This window comes from Eschrichtius robustus, chromosome 15, assembly GCF_028021215.1.
Source record: "Eschrichtius robustus isolate mEscRob2 chromosome 15, mEscRob2.pri, whole genome shotgun sequence".
Taxonomy (NCBI): domain Eukaryota; kingdom Metazoa; phylum Chordata; class Mammalia; order Artiodactyla; family Eschrichtiidae; genus Eschrichtius; species Eschrichtius robustus.
In genome coordinates, this window is record NC_090838.1 from 64,244,545 (window position 1) to 64,270,881 (window position 26,337).

The 26,337-nt window shown below is 45.2% G+C and overlaps 1 protein-coding gene across 1 annotated transcript in view; it reads right to left on the reverse strand.

The window, feature by feature from the left end:
• Window positions 1–2,168: 2,168 nt before the first annotated feature.
• SLC4A5 (solute carrier family 4 member 5) overlaps window positions 2,169–26,337 on the reverse strand; it is a 94,267-nt gene continuing 70,098 nt past the window's right edge. The window contains exons 17-26 of the mRNA XM_068565158.1: window positions 23,067–23,180; window positions 21,498–21,659; window positions 20,510–20,688; window positions 19,157–19,229; window positions 10,307–10,375; window positions 9,653–9,826; window positions 7,233–7,382; window positions 5,448–5,532; window positions 4,292–4,359; window positions 2,169–2,349 (exon numbers count right to left, since the gene is read on the reverse strand). Of these exons, the coding sequence (XP_068421259.1) occupies window positions 4,325–4,359; window positions 5,448–5,532; window positions 7,233–7,382; window positions 9,653–9,826; window positions 10,307–10,375; window positions 19,157–19,229; window positions 20,510–20,688; window positions 21,498–21,659; window positions 23,067–23,180 (1,041 nt within the window). The 3' untranslated portion in view covers window positions 2,169–2,349; window positions 4,292–4,324. The remainder of the gene's footprint in view (window positions 2,350–4,291; window positions 4,360–5,447; window positions 5,533–7,232; window positions 7,383–9,652; window positions 9,827–10,306; window positions 10,376–19,156; window positions 19,230–20,509; window positions 20,689–21,497; window positions 21,660–23,066; window positions 23,181–26,337) is intronic.

Genomic DNA, 26,337 nt, shown 5'->3' on the forward strand with positions numbered 1-26,337 from the left:
CTTCTCTTGTTGTGGAGCACGGGCTCTAGGCGCACGGGCTTCAGTAGTTGTGGCATGCGGGCTCAGCAGTTGTGGCTCACGGGCTCTAGAGCACAGGCTCAGCAGTTGTGGCTCACGGGCTTAGTTGCTCCGCAGCATGTGGGATATTCCCAGACCAGGCATCGAACCCGTGTCCCCTGCATTGGCAGGTGGACTCTCAACTACTGCGCCACCAGGGAAGCCCATCGCCTTTATGCTTTTGATAGTTTTCTGGAGATGAAGAGGGGTGATAGTTGCTAGAGATATTTTTGCAAGTGAGGTGTAGTTCCTGTACATAAGCCATGCCTGCTGACTCACCCAAATGATTAAACATGGAGCAAGATGAGCAGACAGGATTAAGTTTTATTGAACTGTAGTTACAAGTTATTGTTACTGCATGGAGAAGTACCAATATGTCAACCTATTAAAAGCTATGGAAATTAAAATGTTCGTGTGTGTGTGTGTGTGTGTGTACAAAATGCAAATGACAGGCAATGTGAAAATTACGGTGATCAGTTTACAACAACAAAAAATTAACATTCTAGTTTTCCAGCTTGTTTGATTAATCAAGCACATTTACTCCTGAATCCACAACATTTCTACAATTCAATTTGGACAAAGTGCTATTGGAAATCAGCCAGCTTTTAAAACTGAAATGTTAAGGGTAGATTGTTAGCTCTCCCAGAATTGGTGCAGATGAAGACAAAGAATTTATACTTAAACTCAGGCAATGGTTCTGGATTAGTGAGCAGCTAAGTAATTCTGCTGCCCTCAGTAGAAGTGGTGGAGGTTTAGAGCTTTACCTCATGGCAGTATACTTGGAAGGGAGTTCTGAGATTTCATTTAATAAACACTGAGAGCTTTCTATGGACCAGGCACTGTACTGGCTCTGGGGATTACAGAGGCAATTAACTGTCCCTGTACTCAAGGTGGTTAATGATCTAGTGTCATTTGTCTTTAAAAAATAGAAAGGGATAAAGAAAAAGCACCTGCATTTGTCATCTTGAGTAAATGTGGTAACCGTAACCAAAGTGATTTACTCAAGATTCAAATCCACAGTTTTTTTGGAGAAGGTGAATGCCAGATGCATTGTGGCTATCAGGCACACAGTAGGTGGTGAATAAACACGGTTGGTGTTTGTTAAATGTGACTTGAAGATAAGAAGACTGATCTTAAGTTTCATGAGGAAAAGAGTTTGCTTCACTATTAACGGTTTCAAATCTACCCAATTTGTTTCTAATTATTCCTTTAAAGTACTAGTCTGACTAGTATTACAGAGTTTTAACCTTCCAAAATTTCACATTAGCCCTGCCTAATATGCAATATTCATGTGAATGCAAGTTTGACTTTGGGAATCAGGCCATTGAAAACTTGCAGGAAAGACCTACCCAAATGCATAATGAAATGTGATTCTGGGCTTGAAAAACCAGTGATACTAATTTAAAGGATCATTTTGTTGATTTGCCTTGTGATTTGAGATTTCATTTTAACAGGAACTATTTTGTTTTCAAAATATCCACTCGAACATGTTGGTTCTTTCATTACCAGACTTTTAGAAATAGCTTTCAATCTGGAAAAGCCCCAGTCACACTTCTGTGCTGGAACAAGGCTCATAATGCAGATAGTTCAAATTTGTCATATGACCCTTAGAAAACTGAATTGGATGGAGAGATAAGAGGTCCTTTTTAGCATTTCTTAATATGCAAAATTGCAAAACAAATTTTCCAACCTTGGTCTCTTAAAGTATGAGTATTTTAAGTTGTTTTAAGACCATCTAGATAATTTAAAATCTCAGCTTTAAAAAAAAAAAAATCTTAACTGATATTTGTTTTAAATAAAAATTAACTAGTGCCCCTTTATCTTAGCTACAGTTTTGAGAGAAAGCATTTTTTCATTTCAAAAGAAATGTTATAATTTCTATGCTGGACTGCATTTTAAAATAAGGTGTAACATTTAGCTTTAGTTATTTTCGTAACTACAGAAGGAAGTAGAGGGCTTTGCACGTAAGTAGTACTTTTCATCAGCAGCTCTCCAGTTTTCTATCAAGCAGAATGACTCCCTCTGTTTGGTAAATAGGAAACAGCTTTGGAAAAGTGAAGAGTTTTGGCCCAGACCCTCACAGTGAAGACTAAACCAGGCCCTCACTCTGTGCCCCGTCCGTCCTCCTAGAGGGTGGTCTCGCTGTCAGCTTCTCTTCTGTATCTTTCCATGTCTGTGAAGTCACAGTCTGGCTCCATCTCTATCTTCACCTGTGGCACCATGAAGACTGGGCTCTGTGAGTAGCTGAAGGCAGGTGAAGCTGGGCAGGAGATTTTGAAGTGCAGGGTGATGCTGAATGAGAAAAAGAAGAGGGAAGAATGATTTATCTAGGATTTGGTGTATTTTAATGCTATCCCCCAGAACAGGGTTCTAGTGCAAATAGTTCTGTCTTTTTGCTTTCGAACTCTTAACACATCACAGGAACTAGCAGTATCCTATCTGCTTGGCCTTCAGCTGTCACAATTACTGGTCTCACCCTTTTTCAACCTATTTTTCACATTGCTGCCAAAGTGAACTTTTTGGATCATGAACCTGACTGTGGTTCCCCACTGTTCAAAGGAGAGAATTCAAGCTCCTTAGCCTGGCGAGACAAGAGCCTTCTCTGCTCAAACTTCTGCCTGCTTGCGGTTTGCCCCGTCCATCCTGGGTTCTTTGCCCTGTGTCTGTGTGGTATTTCAGGCCTTTTCTCAATACCTGCAGTGCCTTCTTTTCTCTCTTTTTTCTTTTACTCTGTACATCTGGAAGACTCCTATTTATTGTTCCCAGATTCTCTGGGTAAGGCAGATTCCTCCCTTAGATGCCTGTCCTTTCTCTTATGTGTGCTCTGTTCTTGGCATGTGGTACACATGCCTCTCTTTCTATATTCCCAGAGGTTAAGCATCGTGCCTGGTAGATCATGGATGCTTAATCTTTGTTAAACTAGATCGTGTTGCTGAGTTTTTTCCTCACTGAAATGGAATCCTGCTATTTAGTTGTCTTTACTTCTATGTACTTTCATAGATTCAGTAAAACACCAGCATAGTTGGGAGGTGCCATCACTAGTTATGAAATTTTCTGCATTTCTGACCTTGTCCCCTGCTTTGTGTACTTTAACAGGTTTTCGGAAATGTCCTATCCTGGTCCAAATTCTCTCTCCATTAACTGAAATTAGAGCAATTAGAGATTTAATTTTGTGTAGGCTACCTTAAAATGAAAATAAGATAGACAGTGCTTTTCTCTTAACACATTTATTTATAAAGATCTGTGGCATTAAGGGCATAGGAGCCCTGACTGGGGATGAGAAGGCAGGCAGAGATGTCATTTGGACATGCGACACAGTAGTCTTGGGCCTGCTGCTTAGGGAGGCTTATACTGGTGATAAATCTCTTCTCATCATGGCAGTGTGATAACAGCTTTGACATATAACTCAGAAGATCCTATACATGTTTCCTAAAATCTCTCAGGTGAGTCCCATCTCCATCTGGAGCCAGCTAGCTCTAGTCTTGGGGTAGCCCGTGCTTTTACTGTCAGATGTAGCACAGTGACTCTTGTCCAGCTTAGGGCACACCAGGAGTGGGACTGCCCCTACCATCTTCCCTAGTAATGACTGAGGCAGACTTTCTTGCCTCTGAATTCCTCTTTTCTGTTTTTGATCCCCCCTTGTTTTCAGTCATCAAGTAGTCCCACCTTTTTTGAGGGTGGCTTCTCATTAAGAACAGCAAGGAATCACATGGTTGGCATGGGAGTTCCTGGAACCTGGGCCTTGAATCCTTTCTTGACTGTTTTTATCTCCACTTGATCATTGATATTTAGTTAGCTTTCCTCGATACCCTTTCTGACCTTTGCATATTAACCATGCTGTTATTTTACTCCACAGAGTATTAGAGTGCTTGGTGTTTTGATCCTTAGAGTTCGTTTATCCTGGCTTTTAATAATATATACTTAAATCACGTCTAGTTTCTATTTTCTTTTTTCAATATTTACTTTCAATTTTCATTCTACTTAACATTTTGTAATAATTTCCTTTTCTAAAGTTCAGTACCTTTGTGTGTTGTAATCATATTATGTCAATAAGAGGACAGATTTGTTACTTGACACTCAGTAATCAGGTCTGTGCCTTTGTGTCCTGTGGTGGACCAGCAAATGCCTTTTACTGAGACACTGGGTAGCCCGGGAAATCCTAGTCCCTCCGCTTTCAAAGCCATTGCTTAGGCTCTTATCTAACACTCAGAGAGTCTTATCTCATGGCTGTTACCTTCGGTCGAGTTCTGAATCACTGAAGGAAGAATCAGAGTGAGTAACTCCAACTGGAAGATCTTTGTCCTGGCAGGAAAATTAAAGTGTCAGATGTGGAGCAGGTTTGAGAACTATTCTGGAGAATACCCTCTTTCTCCAGTGCTTCCCTCACCCATTTCTTCTCCTTTCTATTCTCTAACCCCGTGGCCAGTACTACACAAGAGGAATACAGGGGCCTCACAGAGATAGGTGGCTTCTGGTTCAGTTATTCCTTCACCCAGAGATGAGTGGGAGGCATGGCGAGGGCCAGGGAAGAATGAAGAAAGGTGATGGAGGTATACAAATGAGAAGGGGGAAGGGCATGAGAAATTCAAAAGGAAGACGTACTTCTGGAAGAGAATGTAATGGGAAGCCCTTCCTTGGAGGGCCCTTGTGGGGGCTGGCAGGATCCCCAGTATGGACCTTTGGGGAAAGCGGCAAGCCCTTAGGAGCACCAGGGTCAGGACCCATGTTGGCATCTTTCAGACTACTCCCAGGATAGACTGTGTTGTGTTGATGACAAGACTATCCACTAATAGGAAGCTGAGGCTGGAAGTGGGTAAAGGCAGCAATAAAATCCCCCCAGATCTTCATAAGCCGCATCTGATCCTTCTCAGGCAAGTTCCCTTTCAACATGTGGAAGGTGCTTGTGATTCATACAGAATCACAGCCCAACCACTAGGACCTTGACTAATTTATAATCCCAGCGTGATGCTACTTGTTCTCCTAAAGGGGACAACTCAGCTTGGCTTTGAGCGCTCAATCACTTCAACAACCACTGGCAAACATGAGAGGCTCAGCAGGTCGTGTTTGGATCAACGCAGTCTGAAACAATGCAAGAGGGGGCAAGGCGGTGCCGCAGGCATCTGAGGGCACTAGGGGTAAGGAAGGAAAGAGGGGGTTTGCCTAAACTAATGAAGATAGATTGATCACTGAAGTCTACATGGTTTGATTTGGGGCTTCCATATGGTTGGAGTTCCAGTTCTTGTAGCCCAGTTCTTTTTGAACTCTGCCTAGCACAGGAGTCCTTTAGTATCTAAGACCAATAGATCTGAGTTAGAGATGAAAGTTCCTTGAGGAAGAGGTGGAAGATTAGTAGTAAGTAGGAAGGGAGAGACACCATGTGTTTTACTTACTGGCAACACAGTGGATACCGTTTTGGGGATCTGATTGGACACTTTCCATGGGAATCTTTATAACTGAGGGAGGAGGGAACTGGGGCTGGAGAGAAACAGTGGGAAAAGCTGATAAATACCACCAATACAACAGTGTTGGCTTTCTTGCCAAGATGGAAAATACATGCGTCCACAGTGTGCAAACCACCATCCTCTTCATATCCAGACTAGACAGTGGGTGCTGCAATTACCCTGGGGCCCACTGAGGACACTAGAAAGGACAGAACTCTTGCAGGAATGTTACTCATCAGAACAGTTTCAACTGTCTTGGTAACCAGTCACTTGGGAGTGAACCTCACACAGTAGCTGAAGACGTGTATAAAATGAATTTATGTAAATTGAATCCCGTTTTTCCATTGAATATATCATATAAACCAGAGATGCTTTTTCCCACCCCTGAAATAGTTCCTGGCATGTGGTAGCCACTCAAATATTTATTGAATGAATCAGTGAAAGAATAATACTTGTCTTTAAAAGGCACTTAGACTCTCAGTTTCTTTGTTCTCAGAACCTAACTTTGCAAATCGTCTAAATCATCAACAAGGGGGAGTTCCCTGGTGGCCTAATGGTTAGGATTCTGGGCTTTCACTGCTGTGGCCCGGGTTCAATTCCCTGGTCAGGGAACTGAGATCCTGCAAGCTGTGCAGCACGTCTAAAAAAAATCATCAATGAAAAACATGTGAATGGGGATTATGGGCCTCTTACGTTCTGGGAAGAGGACAGTAATGAAGGACCAGGGGAATTTTGGCCTATCACTACCATCAGAAGATGGTTTAGTCGTCACCAATCAGTCAGCAAGGGCTTGCCTATGAGCAGCTTTGATCTGCAAAAGGCAAGATAGCTAGGAGAACAGTTCACAGTGGAGGCAGGGATGTGGGTTTGGGTCAAATTGGGAGAATGGGAGCCAGGCATGGTGTTAGGAAGGACATGGGCAGCTTAGTATGTTGGAAATGATCAGATTCAAAGTCGGAATGGTTTTCTTAGTTCCCTCCTAGACATTTAGCCTATACATCCATCTTGGGTGAGTCACTTCCCTTTTGGGGGACAGTTTCACCATCTGTAATGAACACTTGAACTAGACAATCTTTTTCACTACATTTTGTGATTTACTATAAGTTCTGGACTGGCTTCTTGTCTGTTGACTCCCTGAGTGTTTTGAGGTGAGATGGGGAGGAAGCATGGGAGAAGAGAGGGGCAGATGGGGCAGCTGAGACTGAGTGGTCCCAGGCATCTGGGGAATGTAGTCACCCTCCTTTCAGGAGGCCACGTGCGTCTTCCCCCACCTGTCTGCCCAGGACCCTACGGACAGGCCCAAGCAAGGCTTGTCACCAGTCCTCCCACTTGCCCAGGAGTCCAGTCTACTAATGAGTCCCTATTAGACCCCTCCCCCTGGGCCTGCTCTGTTCTTTGGAGGTCAGTCCTCATAACCTCCTCCATGATGGAGCCGAGTCTTCTGCCCTGTCCCCTCAGGGACCTACACTGCTGTTGTAATGGCCCCAAGAGCCCACAGGAATGGGGGAAAATAGGCATGGCCAACTGACTTTTCCCTGGATGAGAGGTCTCATTCACTCTGGCCTACCCTGAGGGTATTCACATGAATAGACATGATCTCAGCACACCAGACTGACACTGGGCCCAGGCAATCGCTCCTGGCTACCTGAGAAGCCACCCCACCCTGGCCATGGCAGAGGTGGAGGGAGGGTCTCTTGATCCCTCCCATCAGCCCAGGCCTCACATCCTCCCCACCTCCTCGTCACTGTGCTCATGGGCCCCTTTCCTTTTCTTCTTATCTGCCTCCTTTTTCTCCTTCTCTGGAAGGATGTTGTCAATCCAGGCCAAATCATGCTGGGAGAAGATGAGGTCCAGAAGCCTTCGAACGATGATGAGGCCCAGGATCTGTGGTGAGAGTTCAGAGAAAACCATGGGCTCAAGGCCCCAAACTTGGGCACAATTTTTTTTCTCCCTCAGTCAGCTATGTTCAGGGACTTTTTCTGGTATCTTTGGAACATTCTCAAAGCTCCCCCAAACCATTGTTCACCTCCCACCCATCTTGGTTCCTCTCGTCCAGCCTCTCCTCAGTTGAGTGGCGATGCCTACCAGTGACCCAGAGGCACAGAGCCTGTGACAGCTGAGGGGGGGAGCCAGATGGGGACCATGGGTGGAGAACTACAGTTATTCTTTAAATTAGTGGTTCTCAGACTTGAGCTTAGATCAGATCACCTGGCAGGCTGTTAATACCCACACTGCTAGGTGCTGGGTGAGTTTCTGACTCAGAAGGTCTGGGGTGGGGCCTGAGATTTGCATCTCTAACAAGATTGCCAGGAGATGTTGATGCCGCTGATTCAGGGATTACACTTTGAGACCAACTGTCCCCATGCCCCCATTTCTGAGAGCTGCCAATCTCTCTGCTAACAAACTGAATAAAGTATACTGGCATATCTAGAATTTTTAAAGGAAAGTCTAGAAAGTTTGGTTCTGTTCAGGATAAACAAAGGCAAAACATGTGCTCTTTGGAGAAGATTAAACACTGACCTTCTAATAAATGCAATGGGTCCAAGTAGCTAGTTATGAATATTGTCCTTTCACCACCAAGAACTAGCCATTAGATGAGGTCAGGGAGAAAACCATCCAGCCGGATTCAACACTGGGTCCTCACTGACCCTGTGTCTTGGGAGCAAGCAGAGCTCGGGAGTTGGTCAGACCTGGTTTTTAAAATTCCTGGCTCTGAAAACAGAGCATGGTTGCTAAGGGCAAGGGTAGGAAGAAGGGCTGTCTACATAGGGACAACACAGAATTTTAGAGGTGATGGAACTGCTCTGTATCATGACTATGGTGGTGGAATCGCTACTCTGTGCTTTGTCAAAACTCAGAATGGCAGAGTCAGTTTTACTGCATGTAAGTTAAAAAGTATCAATATGGGGGAAGGTGTGAATCTTGGCTCTGCTCCTTCCTGGTTGTGTGACTTGAGTCACTCACACATGCTCTCTGAGCCTCAGTTTTCCAGTCTGTAAAATGGTAGTTCTTTAGCGAAGGTATGGACTAAATGAAATAGCTCTCAGTACATGCCAATTGTGACGATCCTTTCCCCTCCTCGCCTCTGAAACCCATGAGGGCACTGTTGGGGAGGATCCGTTTCACTTTCCCTGGAGTGGTGGTTTTCAACCTTGGCTGCACATTTATGCTTACCTGTAGACTTACTATAAATACCAATGCCTGGGTTTCTCTAAGAGATTCTGACTTAATTGATTTGGGCTGAGGCCTGGGCGCATGTGCGTTTAAAAAGCTCCCAAGTGACTCTTATGAGCAGCCAGGGTCAAGAATCACTGACTCAGAACCCTGCCAGGATATTTCAAATCCTACTCTGTGTCCTCACTTTGGTCCCTAATCCAGCCCTGCAGGCTTTAGGGCCCACCTAGGGCTTCCCCCAAGCATTAGCCCACAGTCCCCCCTCCCATTCCCCATGCCCCAGCAGGGGCAGAGGCCACTGCCCTCCATGGGCGATCTAGGTGCCAGATGCAACATGTTTGGCTTTTCTTCTTTTCACTTTTAATTTTGGAATAATTGCAAACTTACACAATTTCAAGAATAGTCAAAGAATGCTCACATACTTTCCCCAGCTTCTCCAAACAATGACATGTTAATGACATTGGACTTTGAAGTTCTAAATCTCTATTTCTAGCTCTCCCCATCCCATCCCCCCATTTATCTTTTCAAATTCAGTTATATTGAAGGGTGAAGAATTATATTTAGTGTAGATCTACTTCTGCACTTGGTTTGAATTTTGGCAGTGGGGAACTCAGTCTCCTTGTTGAATTTGCCCAGCTTCTCCATCGCACCCCAGAGTTGGGGAAGTTGGTTGGCTTTTGCATTCTCACTGAGCCGCCCTGACCTGAGCTGGGTGGAGGCGGGCGTGTGGGCTGTCACTACAGCATCCACCCACCTCATACAGCTTCCCTCCCCCTCTCTCCTCTCCATTCCACCACACACACCCCGCACCCCAGCTCTACTTGGCCTGGAGTCACAACCCGAATCTTCATCAGTGCCTGCCTTTGTGACCCCGAGAGAATCAGGCCACTGTGGAGGAGAAGGCTAGGGTGGGTCTCCCCCTGGACACCTTCCCGGGCTGAATCTGCTGAACACGACGGGGAAGCCTGCGCTCATCTTACCATGACTGGGAAGATGATGGCGGCCATCGTAGACTTGAGGATCCAGAGCACAGCCAAGCACAGTATCTGCACCAGGGTGAAGAGGTGGATCCGGCGCAGGGGCACGTGCCGCAGGAAGGCATGGTCCGGCTGGTGCTTGGCCGGCATCAGGAAGAGTTTGCAGCGATCCCAGAACTGGTGAGGACAGAGGAAGGCTCAGCCAGGCCATGGGGACCCTGGTGGCCCTGCTGGGGGCTTGGGTCTGGTGAAATGGGTGCTGCAGTGGGGTCTCATAGAGGGGAGCCCCTGGTCAGGCCTTAAGGATGCAAAGGAAGGGGACTGGAGGTCTAGGAGGATGTACAATGAGATCTTATGCTGGGGGAGTGCTGAGCCCTTGGTGAGGGCTACAGCCCTGGCGCTGGCCCCAGTAAACACTGCCCACACTCAAGGAAAATGCAACTTAACAGCAACACAAGCTATCCAAGACGTCTGGTGTATCATGGTAAATAAAGAACAAAACAAAACAAAATGTTTTCTTCTGTGCAAATTGCCTTAAAGAAGAGAGAGGTGTAGTGAAATGCTCATAGGAGTCAGCTCGATCTGGGTTTTGAATTCTGAGCCTCAGTTTTCTCATCTGTAAAATGAGGATTAGAGGACCTAAGGGGAGAGCCTTACCTGGATGCCATTCAGGGAGGCCACACCCATGTAGAGGAAGACTCCATACAGCACTGGCAAAGGGATGTACTGAAATGAGAGAGGGAAGCAGAGCTCTGGACTGGCCTCCGCCCAAGGCAGGCTTTTGGCCACCCTGTTCAGGATGACCGTGTCTGCTGAGCCACAGAAGCAGCCTGGTCAGCCTCGGCTTTCTCCAAGTGGTGAAAGAGTTGGATGTTTGGAGGAATGAAGTGTCTGCTAGCAGATCTGGAGCCAGAGTGTCACTGGGGAAGGAGATGGTCTCTGGGGCTCTCCTGCCCTCTTCTCTAGCCCAGTGGACAGTTGCTCTCCCAGCCTGGTCCCCCCACCCCCACCCCCTTTAGGCCCTGCAGAAGCCATGTGGTCTGGCTGAAGATATACCTTCTGGAACACAGCAGATCTCCACAGACTGCTCATTCCTGCCAGCCCCTTCCCACCTCCTGTGCCAGCTAAGGCCCCCCCCCACCCCCAAACTGCATTGCTCAGCTTGCAGGGGGCTGGGGACCTTTGATGAGCTGACCTAGTAATGAGTGGGGAGTACCAGCTGATGAACAAAGCTCGTGCATCATATACGATCAGGTAAAAAAGAATCAACACAAGTGTATGAAGTAACCCCTACTGGCTGACAACCAACTGCTGATGGTTTGGTGGGTATCTCTCCTTCCCATCATGCTCACAGGTAGTTTGTTGGCTTTTTCAAAAGTTGGGTCATGTCACTCATACTGTTCTACAATCATCATTGTGACTCTTTAGAAGACTTTTGAGGTATGTCCCTCCAAGCTGAGTTTTTGTTTCTTTCATCCTTCCCTTTACCTGCACCCGTGGCTCACCGCTGCGAGCAAGGCTGCTCTGCTCGCTCCCAGAGCTGCTGTGCTGAGCACTTGCGAGAACACAAAGTACTGTATCCAACTTTCAGAAGCCGTTTAAGAATGTTGGCAAATCCAAACAAATCGATAACCTCTCGTTTAAAATAAATTAGGCTGTGTTCATTTTTTAAACACAAAGCATGATTTGGACCCATATGCTATAAACCTTAAACTACAACACTGGAATTTAAAGAAAGGAAATCTGGGCCCATTGCATCATTCCATTTGTACATGGCTTATGAAGTTTTCGCCTAATTATGAAATAAGGTAAAAATTTCAACCCATCAACAGACTATTGTTTTAATAAGATATATATGTATATACAAAATGGAATATTATTCTATTACACAGCCATAAAAAATGAAATATTGCCATTTGCAGCAACATGGATGGACCTAGAGAATATCATACTAAGTCAGACAGAGAAAGACAAATATTTTATGATATCACATATGTGGAATCTAAAAAATCATACAAATGAATCTTTACACAAAATAGAAACAGGGACTTCCCTGGTGGTGCAGTGGTTAAGACTCCACGCTCCCAATGCAGGGGGCCCAGGGTTTGATCCCTGGTCAGGGAACTAGATCCTGCATGCATGCTGCAACTAAGAGTTCACAAGCCACAACTAAGGAGCTGGTGAGCCGCAACTAAGGAGCCTGTGAGCTGCAACTAAAGAGCACACCTGGGACTTCCCTGGTGACGCAGCGGTTAAGAATCCGTCTGTCAATGCAGGGGACATGTTTGAGCCCTGGGCCTGGAAGATCCCAGATGCCACGGAGCAACTAAGCCCATATGCCACAACTACTGAGACTGTGGCCTAGAGCTTGCGAGCCACAACTACTGAAGCCCACAAGCCTAGAGCCCATGCTCCACAACAAGAGAAGCCACCGCAATGAGAAGCCCGTGCACTGCAACAAAGAGTAGCCCTTGCTCGCCACAACTAGAGAAAGCCCGTGCACAGCAATGAAGAGCCAATGCAGCCATAAATAAACAAATAAATTTATTTTTTAAGATTCATATTAAAAAAATTAAAATAAAGATCATGCCTGCTGCGACTAAGACCCGGTGCAACCAAATAAATAAGTAAATAAATAAATCTACTTTTAGAAAAGCAAAACAAAACAGAAACAGACTCACAAAGAAAATAAACTTATGGTTACCAAAGGAGAGAGGGAGGGGGAGGAATAAGTTAAGGAATATGGGATTAACAGATACACACTACTATATATACAATAAACAACAAGGATTCACAGTATAACACAGGGAACAATATTCGATATCTTGTAATAACCTATAATGGGAAAATAATCAAAAAAAATCTGTACTAATCAGCCTCAAAGTGTGGGAGCAATTAACAGAGAAATAAAATCTTAAATAAAAGACTAAGCTATAGGGGCTTCCCTGGTGGGGCAGTGGTTAAGAATCCGCCTGCCAATGCAGGGGACGCGGGTTTGAGCCCTGGTCCGGGAACATCCCACATGCCGCAGAGCAACTGAGCCCCTGCGCCACAACTACTGAGCCTGCGCTCTAGAGCTCACGAGCCACAACTACTGAAGCCTGCTCACTGCAACAAAGAGTAGCCCCTGCTTGCCACAACTAGAGAAAGCCCACACGCAGCAACGAAGACCCAACGCAGCCAAAAATAAATAAATTAATTAATTAAAAAAAAAAGACCAAGCTATAATCTGTAACAACACAAATTTAAGATGGCTTAAAACTTCCCTTTCAGGGCTTCCCTGGTGGTGCAGTGGTTGAGAATCTGCCTGCCAATGGAGGGGACACGGGTTTGAGCCCTGGTCTGGGAAGATCCCACATGTCGTGGAGCAACTGGGCCCGTGAGCCACAACTACTGAGCCTGCGCATCTGGAGCCTGTGCTCCGCAACAAGAGAGGCCGCGATAGTGAGAGGCCCGCGCACCGTGATGAAGAGTGGCCCCCGCTCACCACAACTAGAGAAAGCCCTCGCACAGAAACGAAGACCCAACACAGCCAAAAAGAAATTTAAAAAAACAAAAAAAAACAAACAAAAAAGACTTCCCTTTCACCCTAATGAGTGTGAAAACCACATCAAACTGAGTTGTCTTAGTTTATAGTTACCAGTGACTGATTATCAAGTCACCTCATTATCAAGCCTAGGAAATTGTCTCCAGTCTTGTCATTTGCAGGCTGAAGCAGCTTTCTCAGAAAATCCCAATGGCCCATGACATCACAAGTGATAGTGCTGTGATCTAGAATTCTAGATTAGTCGGTGCAAATCTTTCTTGGATCTCCAGGGAAAGGCCCTTTTCAAATATTAGTGACACAGTCAAGTGGCAAAAAGGTGCCTCTGGTGTCAGCTTTATACCACCTGCTAAAGCAGTGAACAAGGATCACAGCCCTATAAACATAAGGACATCACAGCCTTCCCATATAATTTGAGGCTGAGATCATGAGAACAACATGGGGACCAGAGGGGGCACTTCCACATGGTCAGGAGTTCCTCTGAGGCAGAACACAGTAATCCACAGTCTTAATGAGCTGTGGTGAGTTGCAAGCAAAAACGGAAACAAAACAAACAAAAAACCTTTGGGGCTTGGGATGAACTGAGAATCTGCAGAACTGAGCGTGTAAGCCATTTATGCTGCCCATCAGATACATGGTCACTTCATCCCTCAGTGCCCTCATTTGGCAAGATAACCAAATATTTGCAAATTGGTGATGGAAGGACTGAAGATTATTGTTAGGGGAAACACTGACCGAAGCCACCCGCCCTGGCCAGGCAAGATAGTAGCCACTCGCATGAGTCATCTTACGACAGGAGGTCCTGGTAAGGAACGAGGAACTAATAAGCTACCACCAACAGGAAGAATTCGGGAAAGTTCAAAGGAGAGAGGAGACGCCAATCCATATGTCCAACCGTCCTCCCAGAGTCCTCACTGGAATCATCTTGGCTGAGCGACGCGCGCGCCACCAAGAAGTTCCCTGAGTCAGAATGATTGACCAGAGACAACCCGGAAACTAACCCAATCGCCATAAAACCTGAGACTTTATGTGGCAGAGCAGTTTTCCTGGGTTCCCTTACCCTGCTGCTCTCTGCCCGGGCGCCCCTTCCCAATAAAGTCTCTTGCTTTGTCAGCATGTGTATCTCCTCAGACAATTCATTTCCGCGTGTTAGACAAGAGCCCACTCTTGGGCCCTGGAAGGGGTCCCCCTTCCTGCAACATTATCACTGATCCTCTAATAAACATCACTGTATCTAATATCAGTCTAAACATCCATTGATACGGAGAGAGGTGATACGGAGAGAGGGGTGATTTTGTTCCTTGCTGCTCAAAGTGTGACCTTTGGACCAGCATGATTTGGTACCATTGGTGAGTTTGTTAAAAATGCAGAATTTGGGGGACTTCCCTGGTGGTCCAATGGTTAAGACTCCATGCTCCCAATGCAGGGGGCCCAGGTTTGATCCCTGGTCAGGGAACTAGATCCTGCGTGCTTCAACTAAAGATCCCGAGTGCCGCAACTAAGACCTGGCACAGCCAAATAAATAAATTAATGTTTTTTTTTTAAAAATGCAAAATTTGGCGCCCCCCCCCCCCAGACCTACTGAGTCAGTATCTTCATTTAACAAGATTCCCAGGTGATTTTTAATACACATTAAAAATTTTTTTTAACATTTTTATTGGAGTATAATTGCTTTACAATGGTGTGTTAGTTTCTGCTTTATAACAAAGTGAATCAGTTATACATATACATATATCCCCATGTCTCCTCCCTCTTTCGTCTCCCTCCCACTCTCCCTATCCCACCCTTCTAGCTGGTCACAAAGCACCGAGCTGATCTCCCGGTGCTATGCGACTGCTTCCCACTAGCTATCTATTTTACACTCTCTCACTTTGTCCCAGCTTACCCTTCCCCCTCCCCGTGTCCTCAAGTCCATTCTCTAGTAGGTCTACGTCTTTATTCCCGTCCTGCCCCTGGGTTCTTCATGACCATTTTTTTTCTTTTTTTTTTTTTTTAGATTCCATATATATGTGTTAGCATATGGTATTTGTTTTTCTCTTTCTCACTTACTTCACTCTGTATGACAGACTCTAGGTCCATCCACCTCACTACAAATAACTCAATTTCGTTTCTTTTTATGGCTGAGTAATATTCCATTGTATATATGTGCCACATCTTCTTTATCCATTCATCTGTGGATGGACACTTAAGTTGCTTCCATGTCCTGGCTATTGTAAATAGAGCTGCAATGAACATTTTGGTACATGACTCTTTGGATTATGGTTTTCTCAGGGTATATGCCCAGTAGTGGGATTGCTGGGTCGTATGGTAGTTCTATTTTTAGTTTTTAAGGAACCTCCATACTGTTCTCCATAGTGGCTGTATCAATTTACATTCCCACCAACAGTGCAAGAGGATTCCCTTTTCTCCACACCCTCTCCAGCATTTATTGTTTGTAGATTTTTTGATGATGGCCGTTCTGACTGGTGTGAGATGATATCTCATTGCAGTTTTGATTTGCATTTCTCTAATGATTAATGCTGTTGAGCATTCTTTCATGTGTTTGTTGGCAATCCGTTTATCTTCTTTGGAGAAATGTCTATTTAGGTCTTCTGCCCATTTTTGGATTGGGTTGTTTGTTTTTTTGTTATTGAGCTGCATGAGCTGCTTGTAAATTTTGGAGATTAATCTTTTGTCAGTTGCTTCATTTGCAAGTATTTTCTTCCATTCTGAGGGTTGTCTTTTGGTCTTGTTTATGGTTTCCTTTGCTGTGCAAAAGCTTTTACGTTTCATTAGGTCCCATTTGTTTATTTTTGTTTTTATTTCCATTTCTCTAGGAGGTGGGTCAAAAAGGATCTTGCTGTGATTTATGTCATAGAGTGTTCTGCCTATGTTTTCCTCTAAGAGTTTGATAGTGTCTGGCCTTACATTTAGGTCTTTAATCCATTTTGAGTTTATTTTTGTTTTGGCGTTAGGGAGTGTTCTCATTTCATTCTTTGACATGTAGCTGTCCAGTTTTCCCAGCACCACTTATTGAAGAGGCTGTCTTTTCTCCATTGTATATTCTTGCCTTCTTTATCAAAGATAAGGTGACCATATGTGTGTGGGTTTATGTCTGGGCTTTCTATCCTGTTCCATTGATCTATATTTCTGTTTTTGTGCCAGTACCATACTGTCTTGATTACTGCAGCTTTGTAGTATGGTCTGAAGTCTGGGAGCCTGATTCCTCCAGCTCTGTTTTTCTTTCTCAAGATTGCTTTGGCTATTCAGCGTCTTTTGTGTTTCCATACAAACTGTGAAATTTTTTATTCTAGTTCTGAATACACATTAAAATTTGAGAATCCCTGGAACAGAACTCTACTGGAGGAACTGGTACAAAAATAGGTGAAGTTAATAAGTGATACAGAAAAATTAATAAAATTAAACCACTAGTAACTAGGATCCAACTTGCACCCCCTGAATTTGTAGCATCAGGGGGACCTCTCTTCTGTTGGCTACATAAACAAGAATTAAAAATTTCAACTAAAGTATGGTCTTGGGTAGACAGCTCTCTCGTGTAAGTTCTCTATGAGTCTAGTATTTGGCTATGCCTAATTTGACAGAACTAGGCAACCTTACAGTTGCAAAAAGTTAAACAAGTTTTATGGAAAATTTTCTTAATTGGAAATAAATTCTGGGATTAAATCTAAGAATTCAGATCTGGATTAAGTTGTATTTTTCTTTAACTGGCTATACCAAATATCTCTCCTTTACCTAAAATCAATCTAATATTTAGTACTGGTGTCAGCTAGTCATAATGCTTTAATCACCTAACAGTTTTGAAAGCCTTGATATATACCTTGATACAATCAAATCAGAAATCTTAAATCTTATGATCAATAAAAATCTAGATGTCTTCCATGCTATAAAACTTATCAAATAGGTTAATGGTTAAATAAAATGATTATATATTTTTTTCCTCTCACTGTAAAAGAACATGAGCAGGCAAATTTTTCATATCCTTTTGTGATTGAATGCAAAGACAATATCAGAGCATTTGGAGCTATAATAAACCCCATAAAAACTTTTTCATGACAGCCAAAGCAATAATGAATATTTCCCCATATCTGGCATCTTATCCTATTTATAGAGCCCATTTAGGGTTTTTTTGGCTGTGCTGGGAGACTTACAGGATCTTAGTTCCCTGACCAGGGATCGAACCCGGGCCACTGCAGTGAAAGTGCCAAGTCCTAACTAACCACTGGACTGCAAAAAAAAAAAAAAAAAATTTATTTATTTATTTAAAAAATTTTTTCTTTATTTATTTTTGGCTGCTTTGGGTCTTCGTTGCTGCAGGCGGGCTTTCTCTAGTTGCGGTGAGTGGGGGCTACTCCTCATTGCAGTGCTTGGGCTTCTCATTGCTGTGGCTTCTCTTACTGTGGAGCACGGGCTCTAAGCACGCGGGCTTCAGTAGTTGTGGCGCACGGGCTTAGTTGCTCCGCGGCATGTGGGATACTTCCCAGACCAGGGCTCGAACCCGTGTCCCCTGCATTGGCAGGCGGATTCTTAACCACTGCACCACCAGGGAAGCCCCCGCCATTTGTTTTTATAAGATGCATAAATTAATACAGAAATACAGTCTACAGCTTGGAAGTTACAACATTTGTGCCAAAAACTGCAGCAGGGGACTTCCCTGGTGGCGCAGTGGTTAAGACTCCGCGACATGATCTGTCAGTGGCCCTTTCCCTTAATGCCTTCAGAAGGCTTTCCTTTCTTGAATTAAGCTAAGTTGTAGTCACCCAATCTTTTGCAGCTATTTTTCCCTTTGAATATCTTTTTACAAGCTCATTCGCGGTAAGCTTGTAAAAAAACAAAGACTAAAGAACCATGATGTTAATTGATTTGTTTACAATGGAAAATATTTCTGGCTTGAGAACTGGTGCTGGGCACAACCAAACAGGTTTGAGGTTGGGTATTTTTTTAATGGATGTTTCCATTCTGCAGGAAACAGATTACATACGGGGGTGGGGGGCAGGCATTTCGTTTATTTAAAAGAGTATTTTAAACGGCCAGGGAATATCTACTTTTGCGGAGAGGCTGCCAAAGAACCATTGCGCCTTAACTACCCCCCACACCCCTGCCCCGGCAAATTCATATGTTAAAGTCTTAACCTCTAGTACCTCAGAATGTGACTGAATTTGGAGATAGGTCCTTTAAAGAGGTAATTAAGGTAAAATTAAGTCATATGGATGAAGCCTAATTCAATACGACTGGTTCTTATAAGAAGAGACACAGGACACATTACATAGGACACAGACGTGCACACATGAGGAAAGACCGTGATCTACTTGTAGAACATAAATGTCTCTCGTTTAAGCCACCCAGCTTGTGGCCTTTTTTTTATGGCACCCAGAGCAGACTAATACAACAGGTGAGTGGCTGGAATGGAAAGCCTTTCTGGGGTACCCATGCTCCAAATGTACACCCCACTGCTATCATCTCTTCCAGCTGATCTGGAAGGACACGAGCAAGAGGAGCTTCTAACAGTGTGGGAAAAAGTCACTTATGCGCCCAAGACATGCAAGACAGAGGAGCAGAAAACAGGCCCCAAGAATAATGACAGAAGCCTCCCTCCCCCGCTGCAAGTTTTAAACTTCAGGAAATAGGTGAGCAAGGAGGCCATAAACCACAACGTGGAAACACAACCAGCTTGAGAAGCTACTGATTTAAGCAAGGATGGAAATTGGCAGATATGTCTGTGGGAAGGGTCCTTCAGAAAGGTGAGGGTGGACCCTGGGAGGGGTGGGAAAGAGCAGTGAGGATGGCCTGGTGCTGATAATAAAGGATGCAACATTACAGAAAACAGTAATAACGATGAAACATGTCTGGCCTAATAGGATCCTGCCTTTTTAGGGGCCTTGTAGGGAGGCTGTCCCCCCCTCTGAGGCATCGGATCAGTGCCTTCTCAGGTGGACAGGGCCCTAGCAGAGGGTGCAGAGCCTCACCTGCAGGATGGGAGCCAGGAAGACAGAGATCCCTGTCAGGATGAAGACAATGGTGCCGGTCACTCTCTGTTCCCTGGCAGGAAAGAACACATGGTCAGGGTGGATTGGGAGATGCTCCATGACCATTCCAGCCCCCTGTGGGCACTTGAAGGTTGTGTCTGAGGCTCTGGCCTCTGCCTTGCTGCCCCATTCCAGAGAGTAAACCAGTGACCTGAGGACCAGCTGCCCGGCACATGGGAAGAGAGGGAATCCGACTGAGGTGAGGGCATTTGTAGGGGTGTTCAGGAGGTTATCCGGTGCAGTGGCTAACAGGGGGTGCTTGAGCCAACCAACTTGGGTTGCATCCTGGCTCTGACACTTACTAGCTGTGTGGCATCAGGCAAGGCCCTAAATGTCTTCAGCATTAGTAGAACGTAACTAATGGCACGCACCTCAGGGGCTGTTGTGAGGATGAAGTGGGATGTGAAGTGCTTATTATCTCTGCCCTTTGATTATAATAAAATCCCATGCTTGTGGGGCATGACTGATGAGGATTTAGGGGAAGGGGGTCTGGCTGCTGGCAGAGCAGGTGTCAGGGGCTGAAGGGCAGGTATGTTTTCTGGAGTGCTCAGACCCAGGCACAAGTCCAGGGGAAGCCTGGGGCTCTGGGGCAGATTGCTCAGGCCCAGCCATCTGGGGCTCAGGGGTTGGGGAGGGGACCCTGCGCTGACCATAGGAACCTTGCTCAGGGCCGCCTGGGCAGCCCAGGAATTCCGAGGTAGTGAGGAGAAGCTCTTAGGACAGCCGTGTATGAGAATGCCAGGGTCTGATGTGGGCTCACCCCAGAGGTCCTAAGGGGTGGAAGATGCGCTTCCCTGCCTGAAACATTCGCATGAGAGGAGGGGCGAGTGAAGGAACGGAAGTGACAGGCCATGGGCCACAGCCCAGGGGGTGGGAGTGGTCCTGGAAAGGCTTTCTGGAGGAATGGAGATTGAGCAGGACCCGAACCCTGCTTTGGGGGATTTGGGGGACGGCATGGCTAGGGAGTCTTGAAGAGGAGACAAAGAGTCAGGTCAGAAGGGGCTCTGTGGGAACCCCTGAGCAGCTATACAGGTGAGAGGTGAGAGCATGTGTAGCGCCTGGGGTGTACTGACTGGAATCTATTAAGAAAAAAGCACCGCTTAAAACTGACTTTTCGTCTCCCTCTTCCCTCCCTTCAGGGCTATCACTCCTATCCCTGTGGTTCCTGGGTTGTTAGAGAAGGGGCCCTATTCACCCAAACGCCTTGATGGTAAGAAAAACCTGCTTCCTCCCCACTGCCCCCAATCTGCCCACTCCTGCCCAGGTGGTCCTCGGGCCCTGACCCCCACCTACCTGACCCCCAGGAACTGCGGCTGCTCCCCAGGGGCGCTGGTCTCCGTCTCCATCCTGAGGCTGTCGATGTGGGCAATGGAGATGACCGTGGCAGCCACGTACCAGGGGAGCCCCATGAAGGAGCAGAGAGCCATGAGGATACCCACCCAGAACAGGTCCAGATGGTAGCCAGCGGCCTTCTGCAGGGGCAGCGGGAGGGAGGACGCTGTCTAGGGAGCCTGTTCCCAACCACCTGTTGCGGTGGGGTGGGGGAGACAGAACTCTCCCAAGGCAGCCATTTTGTGGAACACGCTTTGAGGGCTCCCCGGGGGCTTCTATACAGTACTCTGAGAGGACTGCCACCCTAAGGTGACCAGGCCTCACCAACCCCAGGGTTTGGTGCACCAGGGAACTGATGCAGGTAAGGGAGGAGAGGGGTGTTCAGGCTTGGAGAGGCCCTGGGTTTGGGTCCTTGGGAAGAAGGTCTCCTACCCAGCAGCCCAATATCTCTATAATTCCCTAATGAGGGGTCCCAGGTGGGGCAGGCCTAGACCAAGCCTAGAGTGATCCAGATTGGGATGGGGGAGAGAGTAGTCTGAGTCTCCTCAGACTCAGAGGCAGGGAGGACAGTTGGCGGGGCCAGGAAGGCTAAGGACGCCCCTCTGCCTTATGGTTCTGGGTCAAAATCCCCTTGTTAGGATCTGTTCAGACTCCCAAGTTCACTGTCAGGAGACAGAGCGGGAGGGTCACTTTGGGAGAAGCAAGGAGCCGCGCCCAGCGGCCCATCCTGGGCTTGGTCCTGGCCCTTGGAGCCTCCCCGCTGGCCCTTCTGGCCTTACCCACATCTGGAGGTCATATTCTCCCCACCCCCGGAACTCCAGTCTTCTGCCTTCATATTTTGCTTCACAAATGGCCCAACATTTTGAAAGAAGCACCTCCTCCCTCCTTCATTCCTTCTGACTCTGTGGAAAGAAAGAGATTGTGCCCCTCCTCCTAGCACCAGCCTTACCCTCAGCTTGTTCTCCTTCCGGTTGACTATGACGGCCGTGATCTGCTGGTCCATGAAGATCAGGATGGTCACCAGCAGGGCGGGCAGGATGCTTACCAGGTACACCCACCACGGGTTCTTCCCAAAGGGGGCCACGAACCAGCCTCGATCAGGCCGCGTGGGCTGAGCAGAGCAAAGGAGAAGGCCCTTTTCTCTCTCCCTTGACCCGGTGCACTTGTTGTCTGGTCCGCTCTCCCAGACTTCCCGCTGTTCCCACACCTGGGGTACTTTTCAAGTGCAATCTTATCCCTTAAAGACATTAGGCACCTGCAACTTTAAAGAGACCCCGGAGGCACAGACTTGGGAAGGGCGTGGTGTCTACAGAACAAAGGAGATGATTTGTTGCAGCCGCCATGGGCTTGTTTGGGAAACGGGGAGGTGCAGAGTCAGGGGGCATTGGTAGAGAGCTTGTGGTCACTAATTGCAAAAGATGTTAACAAGAAATGGAAATGAGGCCCAACAGCAAGAAAAAAGAAAATGATGGGCCCAGTGCCTGATGCTTTCTGTCTCTTCTCTGAGTCATCTGTCTGGGGAGGTTATAGAATTGTCTGTAAAACACCGAACATTAATTTAGACTTGCATATTAAGAATAAAGGATTATCTGTGCAGGAGCTGGGCTGAGGTTTATCTTTTGTTTACTTCAGAGAAAGAAGTACTTTAAATTTCAAGGCCAACATGAGTTTTATGAGATGTTTAAGCTGAAATAATATTGCAAAGGTCAAGCCCTCAAAGGCAGGGAGGGTCAATTCTAGAACCTGTACCTCCCAGTCCAGTTTAGACGGGTGGAGCTCCTTGTGAGGGAGCAGGGCTCAAGCGGAGCTACAAGCAAATGGCACCAACTCTAGACTAATGGGAAATTCTGAAGCAGTGGTTCCCAAACTTAAGCAGGCCCCAGAATCTCCTGGAGGGCTTGTTAAATTCAAAGCCCTGAACCCCACCCCCAGACTTTCTGATTCCTTGGGTTTCAGAGTGGGGCTGATAATTTGCATTTCTAACAGGTTCCCAGATGAGGGCGAGATGCTAGTCTGGGGACCACACTTTGAGGATCACTGTTTTGTTTTTTTTTGTTTTTGGCCTCGCCACATGGCTTGCGGGATCTCAGTTCCCCGACCAGGGAATGAACCATGGCAGTGAACGCCCAGAATCCTAACTACTAGGCCACCAGGGAACTCCCGAGGATCACTGTTTTAAAGGATCATTTTCAACAGATGGCCCAACTTGTAGACTGCCATGAGTGAGGGAATTGTAAACCTGTAAGTGGAAATCAAGGGGCTTCAGCTGGGCTGAAGAGTAGATTCCAGCACCCTTCCCCATCCTGTGGCTACACAGCAGGAGTTCATCGTGGATATATCCCCAAACCACTATCTCAAAGGACCGCCCCTAGCAGGCCGTGTGGGAAGGGTGGAGCATACAGAGAACCCACGTGGTCACTTGGCTGAGCACATAAAAATTTGATCAGCATAGAGGGGAAAGGATCTGCAGCTGGTGGGCAGGCGGAGAGAATGCACAGAGCAGGGGCCCTGGGCAAACCTTGATGACGCTGGGCACGAGCAGCTTGGGGGTTGCCAGGCCAAAACAGGCATCAATTCCACAGAACAGCAGGATGGAGAAAATGATGGAAAAGTCAGCTACTAGGGCCCGAACCTGCAGAAAAGAGATGAGCAAGTCAGAGAAGCTCTTGCCTGCTCCAGGCAGACCCCGTCCTCCAGTAGCGAAGAGGAGAGCTGCTGAGAGCTTGAGCTCCAGAGTCAGAAGGCCCATCTTCAGCTCTCTCAGAGAGTGCCAGTCACTCTCTAAGTTGGATGAACCTGGTGACACTCCCACCCATCACTTTTCATTTCCAATACTTGGTTTTCCAAGACCTTTGTGTTTTTACCAAACTGATGGCTGTGAAATGGTATGATCTCATTCTTCTCTGCAACACTAAATTCCAGGTGGCAACATGGCACTTTGTAAGTATTAATTTGAGGGGAAAAAAAGGTGGTGATAAAAGAATATGACACTAACATGAATTTTATTTCATCCTTCAGGCAATAGATATTCTCAGATGCAGTCACTGCTCTGGAATTTTTATATAAAAGGCAACTTAGGGATATGATCTGGTTGGAAGTTGGAAGGAAGGGAGGGAATTTCTCTTGAGGATGCATTCGTGTTGCAAGTACACTATTTTTTGCTCAGTTTGTATTTTGTAAATCTTCCCCAAAATCTTTTATTTAGTCTTTACAAAATATTGGCAAAAATTCAATTATTCATATCAAAGATATTTTTCATCATCATCATTATTATTATTGGTAGTAATAGTAGTAGAAAATTTATTGAAGATGGCTTTAGAAGAGTGCTCATGGGGTTTCTGTTAGAAGAGCATTATAAAAATCTTCCCAGTGCCCCTCCTCATTTCACAACTGTTGCTCACATATGCAAGTGCTGTTTTGATTAATAAATGCTTTTATTCTAGCCCCAAAACAGTTAGAAAATGAAATTAAAATAGCAGTTAGCATTTACAATAGGTAAAAACAAAAAAAAATCAAGTATCTAGGAATAAATCTAATAAAAAATGTGCAAGAGCTCAAGATCAAAACCTGCAAAATATTATGGAGAGAAAAAAAAAAAGACCTTAATAGGGACTTCCCTGGTGGCACAGTGGTTAAGAACTCGCCTACCAACGCAGGGGACACGGGTTCGAGCCCTGGTTCAGGAAGATCCCACGTGGCCGTGGAACAACTAAGGCCGTGTGCCACAATTACTACTGAGCCTGAGCTCTAGAGCCCACGAGCCACGACTGCTGAGCCCGTGCACCACAAATACTGAAGTCCGCGCACCTAGAGCCCATGTTCCACAACAAGAGAAGCCACCGCAATGAGAAGCCCTCGCACCGCAACAAAGAGTAGCCCCCGCTCGCCACAACTAGAGAAAGCCATGTGCAGCAACGGAGACGCAACGCAGCCAAAGATAAATAAATAAAATAAATAAATAAAAGACCTTAATAAATGGCAAGGTATACCATATTCAAGGATTAGAAGACTCAGAATTTGAGAGGTGTAAATTCTCCCCAAATTGACATTTAGAGTCAATATAATTCTATCAAAATTCCAATAAGTTTTTATTTTGGTGAAATTTAAGATTCTAAAATTTATGTGGAAATACAAAGGGCCAAGGCATTATTGAAAAAGAAGGACAAAGAGGGAAAGTTTGGTCTGTGAGATATACAGACTTATTATCAGTTTTAGAAATGAAGACTGTGAAATTGGCATACAAATAAATCAGTGAAACAGAATAAAGAACCTTGAAACAGATCCCATCACATGTGTACATTTGATATATGGCAAGGGAAGCACTGCAGAGTAGTGGGAAAAGGATGGTCTTTTTAAAAAAAAAAGTGCTGGCAGAGAGATCAGCTCAGTGCTGTGTGACGACCTAGACGGTAGGATAGGGAGGGTGGGTGGGAGGCTCAGGAGGGAGGGGATATATGTATGCATATAGCTGATTCACTTTGTTGTACAGCAGAAGCTAACACAACATTGTAAAGCAATTATACTCCAATAAAGATGTAAAAAAAAAAGAAGTATAAACATAATGTACACATGAAACTTATATAATGTTATAAACCAATGTTACCTAAGTAAATAAAATTTCCTCTTTAGTTTGTAAAAATAAAATAAAATTTAAAAGTGCTGGAACAATTGGCTGTCTAAATAAAAAACAAACACTCTCTCACACTATATGTCAAAAGCAATTCTGGTATATTATAGATTTAACATGAAAGGAAAAACAATGAAGCTTTTAGAAGATACCATAGGAGAATATCTTCTATCCAATATTTTCCTTGAGGAAAAATTGGATATATTTGATTACAGTGAAGCTAAGAATTTCTATTAATCAAAAGATACCATTAAGAAAGTAAAAAGGCCAGTCATAGAGCAGAAGATATTTGCAATACATATGATCACAAAAATGTTTCTATCCAGAATATATAAAGAGTTGCAAATTGGAAAGAAAAAGACAGACAACCCAGTTGAAAATGTGCAAGAGATTTAAACAGGCTCTTACAAGAAGAAAGTCAATGGTCATCTAGAGTCTGTTATACAGAGTGAAGTAAGTCAGAAAGAGAAAAACAAATACCGTATGCTAACACATATATATGGAATATATATAAAAAAAAGAAATGGTCATGAAGAATCTAGGGGCAGGACAGGAATAAAGATGCAGACCTACTAGAGAATGGACTTGAGGACACGAGGAGTGGGAAGGGTAAGCTGGGACAAAGTCAGAGAGTGGCATGGACATATATACACTACCAAATGTAAAATCGATAGCTAATGGGAAGCAGCCGCATAGCACAGGGAGATCAGCCCGGTGCTTTGTGACCACCTAGAGGGGTGGGATAGGGAGGGTGGGAGGGAGGGAGACGCAAGAGGGAAGAGATATGGGGATATATGTATATGTATAGCTGATTCACTTTGTTATAAAGCAGAAACTAACACACCATTGTAAAGCAATTATACTCCAATAAAGATCTTAAAAAAAAAATAACAGTGACTTCTTTATAAGTCACTTCTTTTAAAATTACAACTCAGTATAAAAAAAAAAAAAGAAAGTCAATGGTCATATGTCCATTAAACACATGATAAAATTTTCAACTTCATTAGTCATTGGGGAAATAAAAGGAAAAAACCCACAATATACTACTAGGCTAAAGATAAAAGTCTGACAATATCAAGTGTTGTCATGGGGCTTGACAACAAGGGAACCCAGTTCTCTCTGATCCAAAGTCTGTGCTCTTAACTTGAAAAAACCTCAGTGA